We start from the raw sequence: 12,366 nt of genomic DNA, 5'->3' as shown, positions 1-12,366 counted from the left end.
ACATCCCGAAACTTAGCATTTGTACAGTCACTGCAATGAGCATGGAACAACAGAAGACTGGGAGAGTGCCACACCGGTATTCGGGAAGTGGAGTTCAGGTGGCATAACGCTGGATGACAATAACAGGGCCAACATTGTAGAACTTTCTAGCACACTCCCAAACATTCCTTACTGCGGACAAATGATATATTTCTCTTTACATAGAAAGCTAATAAAATGTCGCTGGCCTATTGTTTTATTCCAGCCCATATGAAATGGTTGGTTCTGACATTAGATTCATGAGTCTGGTACCAGCAGTCAAGGCCCGGACACCATGTGACAACAGGGGACGTGTTTTCCCCATGTGCTGAACTGATCCTGTTAATGTACAAATCACCCAATCCCTTTGAAAATGGAGGCTGGGTGTGCTGCACGTGTGTTATAAGCTCGCTGGTCTCTTCTCTTGACTGATCATTTTTTTTCAATATTGCACCAACTATCAGGGTGTGTATAACACGGCGTCAGAGGCAAATAATGCCCTGGAATAGAGAAGGTTATTAGATGGTTTAATTATCCATTCATGCTGCAGTGGCCGTTCTGATTATCATTGTAATAAAAACGAGCGATAATCGATCGATTAAAAAACACTTTATTCGATAAGTTCACTGCCAGTTTGTGAAGTTTATCTTCCTCTTTCCCGCGGCTGATGTGAAATGAAAACTCATACAATGGAACTGGGTTCGAAAGCAACTGTTAATCTTGACCCTCTCTCCGCGCAGTCCAATTGAACGCTAAGGCACCGAGTTGTTTTGGGGGGGGGGGGGTAAGATGCAGTGAAAAACAAGGCACAGACTGCATTACACCTCCGCCCCAGTGCAAAGCACACGCTATGCGGCGATATCCGGCGGTCTATGCTGTATTAGTTACAATACAGGGGGGGGGGAGAAATACTTGGAATGCAAAGCGGTAAAGCTGGTCCTTTGCATTGCGCGCATGAGTTGTTGGATTGCGAGCGTGTGTCGCTAACACGAGCGTCGCGATGCAAATAACGGGCTCTTGGTGTAATACGCCTTTTGCTCGGAAAGTGGGCGAGCGCGTTGTTTTTGCCGAGCGCAGGTTGCAGGGTCCTAAGCACTCGGAGCGGCACAGCCCGAGCTCTGGAAGTCGCAGTGTGTGTAAGGTTGATTGGTCTGATGGGCGGATATTTCCTGGGGCCGCTCACAGAATGTGATGAGGCTGGAGACGCAATGGGGAGAAGTGACTGACGCACTGGAGACAGGTACCGAGAGCAGCGAGCAGCGCTCGCACTGTTCCACAGAAGCGTCTGCTCACTCCGGAGCTGGGCTAGGGGCTCGCCAGCTGCATTCTCGCTAACCTCCACAAACACTGATCTCCAACACACACAACACATACACAACACGAAAGCAGCCGAGCCGTCAGCAGAATGCAGCAGCTATTAGACCGGCTCCCGAAAAGAATTACTATTTCGTTTTTATAATTTGTCAGGACGCTAGGATTCTTCGCTGCTGATGTCTGGCTGGGATGATGGGGACCTTTCCTCTTTCTCTTGGATTTGGCTGCATTTTTGTTTTTTGCGCTCATCTGGGGTTTTCATCCCAAGGTAAGTCTGTGACTCTTCATAAATAAACCCGTTGTAACGCTCCGGTGACAGAGATTAAAACAATAGAGAGAGAGACAGACAGACACATAGAGAAACATGTTGCTATTTGTAAAGCAGTCTTTGCTGGTAATTGGAATTATTGAGATATATTTGCGGGATAATGGGAGGCAATTTGTTGGAATGTGAAGGGCAAAATAGAAATAGTATAGAAAATATCGTGGTGGGGTAAACAAACTATCAAGGTTCTGGACTGTGAGTGAATGGATGGAGTCGGTCAGTTATCCTGATAGAGCGAATAGACGCCAGTCGACATGGAGAGACAGCGACCATGAACAAGTTCACGTCTCTCCAGTACATCCCCTGACTGTGCCAACAGTCCGAGGTTCGACAACAATCCATGTCTTGCATTGTAGTCCTGCAGAAATGAAGGTGTGTGTGTGTGAGAGAGAGATTTACTGTGGGGCTCAATCCTGGCTGTTCCCAGGAAGAATCTGATTTTAACGGTGAAGTGCAGGGAAGATCGAGAACGGGCGGCAGGAAGGGGGAGAGAAAGATTAAATTGGAAAACGGAGAAGGAGAAAGGAAGGGGACAAGGAGAGCAGAGGGAGAAAGTGTGAAATGAGGGAGAATTGGGAAAAGTGGGAGGAATGGGAGCCGTGCGGCGGGGAGAGTGAAAGGCAAGTGATAAATTGCAGATGGAAAAGATCGAGGGAATGAAATGATGGGAGAACCGATGGAGAGAAGATATAGAAAGGGAATAAATTATTTACTGTCAGTCACTTGATGTGAAGCATTACTTTCGGTCCCCACGCGAGATGGTTGCATTATCTGCGGCCGATGGCTCTTCTTTGTATTCACTGTCTAACTTGCATTTAAAAATGTATTATTATTATTATTGAGAACTATTATTAATAATGCGTGCACATTGGAAGCGGAAGGAGATTGCGAACTGATTTAATAACTGGATCAGCACCAGGTCTTTTAAACAACATCAGCCAGCCCAGCTGTTGCTGGCCAGGGCGCTACGTGTGGAGAGAATGGGCTGAGCGCTTTCCATTCGGGCTCAGGATATTTGGCGGGAGGAGTCCGGTTTTAACTCCATTTTTTTTTGGGTAAAATCTGAATATTTATTTCCAGCGCGATTCACTGAACTCCCCGAGAGTGTGACAGCGAGAGAAGGGGACAATGTGGAAATGGCCTGTGCTTTCAGGGGCAGCGGCTCCCCGTCCTATTACCTGGAGATCCAGTGGTGGTTCATCCGAGCTCCATCCGAGCAGGAATATAGCCCAGAAACCAGCAAGATAAAGGTACTCGACACCCGCGGGGATCCTGCTGCTCTGCTGCTTATTCCGCCCGCCGCCCCCTTGCGCCGCTCTCCCCGCACACCCAGTCCCTCACACACACACATACCCTCACACACTCCCTCACGCACACACACACATCCTCACACATTCACTCCCTCACACACACACACACACACTCCCTCACACACACACACTGCCTGACACACCCAGTCTCTCTCACACACACACATCCTCACTCCCTCACAAACACACACCCTCGCATACTCACTCCCTCACACACACACACTGCCTTACACACCCAGTCTCTCTCACACACACACATCCTCACTCCCTCACAAACACACACCCTCGCATACTCACTCCCTCACACAAACACACTGCCTCACACACCCAGTCCCTCACACCCACACATCCTCACATACACACATACTCATTCCCTCACACACACACTGCCTCACACACCCAATCCCTCACACACAAACATACTCACACCCTCACACACACACACACACACTGCCTCACACACCCAGTCCCTCACACACACACATCCACACTGCCTCACACACACTCCCTCACACACACACATATACACACTGCCTCACATACTCACTCCCTTACACACACACTGCCTCACACACCCAGTCCCTCACACACCCACTCCCTCACACACACATCCGCACACACACACGCCCTTCCTCACACACACAAGCACTCTCTCACACACCCAGTCCCTCAAACACACACTCCCTCACACATCCAGTCCCTCACACACCCACACTCTCAAACTCACACACACCCTCACACACAATCCTCACACACACAATCCCTCACACACACACACTCCCTTACACACACACTCCCTCACACACTCACTCACTGACACACACTCCCTCACACACACATTCCCACGCACACTTCACACACACTCCCAAACACTCCCTCACACACACTCTCAAACTGACACACTCCCTCACACACCCAATCACTCACACACACACACTTTCAAACTCACACACTCCCACTCCCTCATTCACACACTCCGTCACAAATATACCCTCATTCACTCCCTCACACACTAGTATTCCCTCACACGTACACACACACACGTCCTCAAACATTTACACTCGCCCACACATACACTCATATTGACATACACTCGCATTCCCTCACATACCTCCTCACACACACTCCCACACCTACACACTCACACCCGCACCCACATTCATACACATGCCCTCACTCGCGCACTCTCTTAGTCACAATCTCTGAGTGTGTGTGTGAAAGGGTGTGTGTGTGAGAGTGAGTATGTGTGAAGGAGTGTATATGTGAAAGTGAGTATGTGTGAGGGAGTGTGTGCATGTGATGGTGAGTGTGTTGAGAGTGAGTGTATGCGTGAGGGAGTGTGTGTGTGAGGGTGTGTGTCAGAGTGACACACACACACACACACACTCCCTCACATACAAGCACGCCCTCAGACATACACAGATACACCCTCACATACACACACCCTCACACACACTCCCTCACACATACACTCACTCACATATACACTCACTCTCACACTCACCATCACATACACACACTCCCTCACACATACTCACTCTCGCACACACACCCCCTCATACTCACAGTCACACACTCTCACACATGCACTCACTCTGACACATACACCCTCACACACACCCTCACACACAAGCATGCTCTCATACACACATTCTCACACACATGCACTCACATTCTCACTCACACATATTCACACACACACTCGTTCACACATATACAGACTCACATTCTCTCACACACACACATTCACACACACACACATTCACACACATACAGATTCACATTCTCTCTCTCACACACACACACTCACACATACACATTCACACACACTCACATTCTTACACACTCACATTCACACACACCCTCACACACACATGCACCCTCACACCAATACACACTCCCTCACACAAGCACACCCTCACACAGACACTCACTCTCCCTCACACTCACCCTCTCTCTCACACGTACCCTCACACACACACACATCCTCATACACGCACCCTCACACACACACACTCCCTCACACACAGTCACATTCTCAAACACTCCCTCATTCACCCTCACATACAAACATTCCCTCACACATACTCGTACACCTCCTCATGCTGCATTATTTTTTTACCGTATTTCATTAGTCAGATCGATAAAGTGACCCATTTATTTAAACCTACGTGATGATTCTATTGCGGTCTTGAAGTTGACTGGATTTGGAGAGCATTTATGTACTTAGTGGCGTCTCCTCTCCGACACCCTTCAATGCAAATCCAACGCTCCGCAGTAACTCGGGCACATCAAAATACAAATTGGAGGGTGTAGATCAAAACTGCACTGCCCCATTTGTGGTTTGATTTTTTTTTCCGATGTGAGCCTTTAAAAGAAGAATAGGAGTCAACACGGTGCGTTATTAAAACGATGATTTACACGGTGTAAGGCGCACCACGCGCTGAGCAGTTTGCCTCGAAATCCGTGTTTTGTAACTGAAGGGATACTCTCATATTGCCTACCGGACAGAGCTGGTGTTAGTTAACATGCGGCACTTCTCTCCAAATTGGGGTTCTTGTCAGATTTATGACCGCGAACTCGGCAGGAGAGAGCGGTCCGCCTGTCAGTTGGACAAGAAAAATCTTCGCGGGTTTGGTGACGGAGCCAAGCGGTAGGACTGGGGAGGGAGGCATAATGTGAGGGGAATGGATTCGAACTGTGCAAGAAACAAGGCAAAGCTCCAAGTGTTGCCACTTGTTAAAGGTCCAGGCTAATGCGAGCCCGGGACTCGAGTGAATTAATAGTGGATGAAGACATCAGGTTATATCGCCTTTAACAGACACTGTGCTGTTGATGGTGACGAGAAGGATTCACCGCAATATCTCACACAGGCTGTGCTACAAGGCCGGTTTGATAACTGACTCCGTGCCCGACCAAATTACTTGCAAGATAAAGAACAGCCATAGACCGAGAACCAAGCACAGCACTGGGAAAAGTTAGGTGCTTATAATCTCATGGATTACCGCGAAATATCTGAAAACATTTAGAGACTTTCCAAGCGTGTCATGTGTATAACCCATCAGCCATTATGGGAGCACATCTGGGTACATGGATATTATCGCTCGATCAATGCGCCCGGTGTAACACCAGATACAGAAATCCTGGGCCAGTTTAAAGCAGCCATTGAATTCACATTGATCTAAACATCAGCGACGATTGGAATGGAAGATTTAACAGTTCATGCGCCGCCTGCGACAGGGTTTGTGTATTACATTAGACTCAATCACTCAAGAGTGATATCGGCGAAGTGTAATGTCAATTTTTTAAGTGTTTACCAGTACATTTCCACCCTGCAATATAATTGTACCAGCGCTGGCGCCTTGTTTGCTCTGGGTGATGTCTGTATCTCATGTTGTGTTCAATGATTTTGTCTTTCATGCAGTTGGACACTTTTCCACAAAGCGAAATGATCAACGACGAGACGAAAATAAGTGTGAGTAAATGTCTCGACAAAGCGGGACCGGTGTCGGCACAAGCGTGCTCTCTTAATGCAATTGCATAAATCTTCGGCTCCGCATGGAAGGGGAGCGAGGGAGACATGGTCAGTTTCTCAAACATGGTCAGTTTCTCAGATGCGGTCAGATTCTCAGATATTGATCAGTTTCTCAGATGTGGTCAGTTTCTGACGTATGGACGGTTTCTGCGTTATGGTCAGTTTCTCAGATGTGGCCGGATTTTGAAATATGGTCGGTTTTCGAGATGTGGTCGGTTTCAGACACCTGGGCGGGTTCAGAGGTGTGGTCAGTTCTGCTGCTTCTGAATGGACGGGCAGGAGAGGGAGCTGTCTGTGTGTCTGAGATGTGGTCAGTTGACCAGCTAGGGTATAAAATACAGCTACCATCCAATGTCTGCCAGTGAAAACAGGAACATTTACGGACTGTAGAAATAATGCAAAATCTAGCACAAATAGCATGCATGCGGCAAACCAGTCCCACCCACCCCTTTCCTCAACGACTATCTGTCCCACCTGTGAGAGACTGTAGTTCTCCTATTGGACTGTTCAGCCACCTAAGGACTCCTTTTAAGAGTGGAAGCAAGTCTTCCTCAATTCCGAGGGACTGCCTATGATGGTAATGTCACATAATACATTAGTCTAGTCAGTGATTGGACCATTGTGTGCGCGTCGTTTTCTTGCAGAACGCGACAAAGTTAAAGCAAAATGTGCAACTAGTATTAATTGAATTTAAATAAATTTAAATTGCTAAATTTGACCAAATTCATAAAAAATACCAGTTACACATTTTGGTTACACAATGTGATACTGACAGTGACCAATTAAAGGAGCGAGAATGCTAAGTAATATTATCATTCATTGCTTTTATGAATTTGGTCAAATTTAGCAATTTAAATTTATTTAAATTCAATTAATTCCTTAATGGAGTAAAAGTAATGAATGATAATATTACTTAGCATTCTCGCTCCTTTAATTGGTTACTGTCAGTATCACATTGTGTGACCAAATACACATTAGGGATTTACCATAATAAACGCAACAAACTGTTCCGTTACAATACATTTATGCGGCGTTACTGTGTCCTTCAAACCAATCTAGACCCGAGGATACCCAGACCCACAAGTAATCCCAGACTGACGTTAATCTTAATTTAGGACGCAATCCTTACCATTATCCGAGTTCTGATTCTATGTGCCCAGTTAGTCGGATCCTAACTCAGGTCATCAAATATCAACACTGATGTCGGAGTCTCATAAACTTCAACCCTGCATTCCTACCGTTTCCAGTCTCCATGGGGAATGTTGCGTTCCTTTACCCAGTGCTTCTTTCAGAAATTGCACTGAATCTGTTCCGGTTAGCATTAATTATTTTACAATAGAGCGTTGTTTAATGCGCCTCTAACACCTGAACTTCTCTTTGAATAAACCGCAGATCTAATCATGCCATTAACACATTGGATAATTACAGGAAGGTGTAGGATGACCAGACAAACACCGCATCAGCAAGGCCTTGAATATCTCCGGTGCGGTACAACAAAGCTCAACGCGTCAACATTTCAGCACATGAATAAAATTACAATTTACACGAGACATGGCCAGATGCATTTTTGAATTACATACACGCTCTTGTAGTGGGGAGCTTTATGATAGGGCTTTACGCTGGATGGTGGTGGTGTTGGTAGTGTGGATGATGGTGGTGGTGGTGATGGTGATGATGGTGATGGTGGTTATGGTGATGATAGTGTGGATGGTGGTGAAGATGGTGGTGATGGTGGTGGTGGTGGTAGTGATGGTGGTGGTGATCGTGATGATGATGGTGGTGGTGATCGTGATGGTGGTAGTGGTGGTGATGGTGGTAGTGATTGTGTGAATGGTGATGGTGGTGATGATGGTGGTGGTGATGGTGGGGGGATTTTGATGGTGGTGGTGCTGATGTGGATGGTGATGGTGTGGATGGTGGTGGTGATGGTAAGGATGGTGATGGTAATAATGATGATGGGGTGGTGTGGATAATGGTGATGGTGTGGTTGAAAATGGTGATATTGATGTGATGATGGTCTATTTATCAGATAGTCATTTCTCCCCTTTTGCAGACAGTGAAAGTGATGGGCAGCGACATCTCACATAAACTGCAGATCTCCAAAGTGCGGAAGGATGATGAAGGGCTGTACGAGTGTCGGGTAACTGATGCCAACAATGGGGAGCTGCATGAGTACACGGCTCAGGGGCATCTCTACGTGAACACGAGCCACGCTCGGGCCCTCCAAGCGCTCGAGGCACCGCCACTACCCCTACACGATGGCAAGGGCTTGCGGAATCCTCCTGCAGTGGTGGCGCCTCCCAGCGAGCGACCGGGCCGCCACTCCTCCAAAGGCGGAGTAGCACACCAAGGGCAGACAGGAGCCACATCCAGGCCGGCGGCCACAATCCTCAGGCAGAGCACCACATCCACATCAGGTAGGTAAGGCATAGCCTTTACCAGGAGTGAACCTATCAAATGGGGCCTGTTCACACATTCAACTGGTACTCCATCTCTGTACAGTTCACTTATTTATGAAGCATGGTGATATTAAACCTTTAGATATGTACTGGAAGCACATGTGTATATATATTAATGATATACATATATAAATAATATATTATTGAAAAGGAATAATCTACTATTTATATTAGATGCATATCTGAATTATCTATATCATTTATTCATAGAGAATTATGTGTAATATAATTAAGGTATATATTGTAGTAAACACATATACATATAGACTAACAGAAGTATATACATAATATGGAGCGCTATAGTTGGTAATTTATTTATAAAGACTGAAATGTTATTATGTTACACCTTTTATCAAGGCCTCAGGATGTTCCAAAGTGCCTCCCAACTAAATAATAATATTTAGAACTGTAGTCAATGTTGTGTAGGCAAAAGCAGCAGCCACATTTGTGCACAGCAAGATCCAACAACGATCAAATAAGAGGAATGGCCAGCTATTCTATCTTTTGGTGATGCTAGCTGAGGGGGAAATGTTGGCCAAGGCACCAGAATCTATAGGTTATTCATGGGGCATCTGTAGGCTAATAGATAGAACTATATACTAGTTAATATATAACCTGTTTGTTCATAAAGCATATGCAATCTGTGTCCAATGCCTACGCATATAGGTATATAGATTACTTGGCTAACAGTGAGCTGCAATTGAATCTAATGACATCGCAGACCACAGGGGCCAAGCCTGAGCAGATTATAAGGAAGGCAAAGGCCTCTGAGTTCCGTTGAGTCCCCTGAACGCAATTCAAGCTATTTGTAAGTGAATGCAGGTATCATTATTTAGCCGAGGCACATTTCAAAGAGTAATAAAGACCACGTGATGCCGAGCCCGCGGGCTCATGGCATGGATCACGTGTGTTGCAGTATTGGAAGGATGTTGTCAAAACTGGGAAAATAAACTATGTAGTGTTACTAATGGCAGGAATGTATCCACAGATAAAACACGATTCATTCAGTACCTTAACCGGATGGTAGGATAGAGTTGCCATTTGTGTTATAGGTTTGCTTCACTTCCCTGTTAAGATACACCTTGCCTCCCTAAAATCTATTCGATCCGGTCTGTGTGTAATATATTTGGTCTGATTGTATAAGCACAAAGCTGAACGACTATAACGCTTGTATTGTACTGTAATTATTTACAATATTACAATGGCACATAATTAGCAGCTTATGTAATATATACATTATTATGCACGTTTCTCTAATGTGTAGACGGTAGTTTTATTTTAAAATCACCTTTTGATAAGGTCAGATTGCGCCACTTGAAGCAAGAACGTGTTACCCCTGGCTGATTTTGAAACTGCAGATTAACATAGGCTATTCCGCAGAGGGTTCGGCTGTTTTATGATGCACCAGATACACCATTCTCACGCTGTTTTGTTATTTCATTGATTAGATGTTGCCTCTGAGAATCCTGCTTTCTACTTAGGATCAGTTCCTGGCCCTTTGGTTTTATCAGGGTCGGACTGTATCTGTCATGTTGTTGTTTGGATTGCATGCCAAGCGAAGCGATGGGCATTAGCAGGAAATGCAGCGCTAATTTGAAATACATGTGTTGCGAGAGAAAAAAACGTTTGCTAAGAAATATTGGGAAACAAAATCTTCCAGATGAGCGAATATTTTAACTTCTTCCGCAGGTACGACGATCGTAGCTGCAAGCGATGGACTAGGTGTCCTGCTGCTATTTTGTGGCTTTGTGAAGGGTGCTTTGCTATAGTCTTAGTGCTGACTTTTCCACTATCACTTTCTCTTAAAGCAAAGAGCGATTGGATGGTAAAATCCACGGATTGAACAGCAAAAATCGACTTTAAACTCCCACCCCTCTGCACCCAATGTACTGTAATTCTGTAGAAAACGGGAGCCCTTAGCGAGGAGCAAGGCAGAGAAATAAAGCACCACTGACGGCATTGCTCAGGAGATTTCACTGCAAATGGATTTGATGTTGATAATGAACACCTTTTTGGGGGGGGCAAATTCATGTGCAAGATTTCAAGTCTAAGGGCCTCCTCTCACACCATTGTGCACCCGGAGAACACGGGTGCATCTGAAACCTGTCAACTAACGTACCGCATCGGCGGCTGACAACGTATGTACAAGATTTTAACTGCGCCATCTCCACTTTAATGGTATCCTGATGGTCCCCTTTGAAGGAGTCGTGATTTCCGTCATAAATATCTGTGTAAATGTGTGCAGGATCCTCATTGCAATAGAGACACCTTCAAGACACGTGCAGCTGCGCTCAACACCTGGATGTTACATTTTACCTGTACTAGTTTGATAAATCAATTCGTTGGAATCTCCTGTATGTGCAGAGCTGAGCTAACCGAGATAATTTACTGCTTCTCAGTGTGCTGTCGTTATACCCTTCCCCATAAGAGGGCGCAACGCTTCCCTCTATCATTTCAATGCCTGTTGTGATTCCAGTACGTTTTTTTTCTTAACTAACTGGCTAAATTCTAATTTTAATAATGCGACACTGTGTGATCCGTTATTTTTTCCACTTCTGTTAACGTATTCACTCAAGCCTCTGGACAATCTCCCCTTATCGAAATGCAAGTTGTGTATTTAAAACAATTTTCGTACGGTCTGTGAGTTGAACAATACAAAAAGAAACTTACGGTATGTTGTGAGTTGTTTTATTTTTTAAAAGAGTTATCTTACGAATCGCGTTAATGTTGACTGGGTTATGTTTAATTTCTCTGTAATAAAAATGTCACCTTCGTGTGATCCGCCCTCACCCAACCGCAACACGGTGAAAGTTAGACCGCAGAGATACCGACTGGAAATATATTATGTAGACTAAATCACTTGGAATTAAAACAAAAATCAAGGACTATGTTCTATTATTTTTCCGTTTCATTATTCTGCGGTTAACGAGCAGCTCCGGCTTTCCTGGTCGGGTCAAACATTTGAAATTAAATTTGGAAGATGTATGCTCACCCCGGTCTATATTAATGTAATCATTTCATACTGCTTTACTGTGTGGAAAAAAATGTAATGGAAGGAATAACGCAATATCAGCTTCTCAAATTAATTTCTCTTAGTAAACCATGTAGATTATAGGGAACATTCAGCACCCTCAGAGCTGCTCGTCATCCATGCCCACTCATTCCCAATGTGTGCTCGCGGGAGCAGGACGCTCTGTGCTGGGATACTGAAGGTGAGGAATTGCCTTCATTGCTGGGTCCATCTTTATTACTCAAATGATTAAAGGTATCGATAGATAGATGGAATGTTTAAATAGAGCGGGGGAGGGGGTTATTAGGCTGCACGATATTGTATGTATATGGTACTGAGCACAAAAATCTAGGCTGACGCTCCAGTGAGGCAGCACCGAGCTGCAGTCTTTTGGA

General features: G+C 45.3%; 1 protein-coding gene across 2 annotated transcripts; it reads left to right on the top strand.

Annotated features, from left to right (window-relative positions):
* Positions 1-1,099: 1,099 nt before the first annotated feature.
* On the top strand, positions 1,100-11,838 carry vstm2a (V-set and transmembrane domain containing 2A). 2 transcript variants are annotated; one of them, XM_070879827.1, is made up of 5 exons: positions 1,100-1,600; positions 2,738-2,907; positions 6,392-6,442; positions 8,556-8,919; positions 10,770-11,838. In XM_070879827.1, the coding sequence occupies exons 1-5, from the start codon at positions 1,522-1,524 to the stop codon at positions 10,802-10,804; spliced, it is 699 nt and encodes a 232-aa protein (XP_070735928.1). In that variant the 5' UTR covers positions 1,100-1,521; the 3' UTR covers positions 10,805-11,838. The 2 variants fall into 2 exon arrangements, with proteins under 2 accessions (XP_070735928.1, XP_070735927.1); XM_070879826.1 differs by having other exon boundaries at positions 10,651-11,838.
* Positions 11,839-12,366: the final 528 nt, after the last annotated feature.

Source organism: Pristiophorus japonicus, chromosome 5, assembly GCF_044704955.1.
Source record: "Pristiophorus japonicus isolate sPriJap1 chromosome 5, sPriJap1.hap1, whole genome shotgun sequence".
NCBI classification, from domain to species: Eukaryota; Metazoa; Chordata; class Chondrichthyes; family Pristiophoridae; genus Pristiophorus; species Pristiophorus japonicus.
This window is presented reverse-complemented; position numbering and strand designations above follow the sequence as displayed.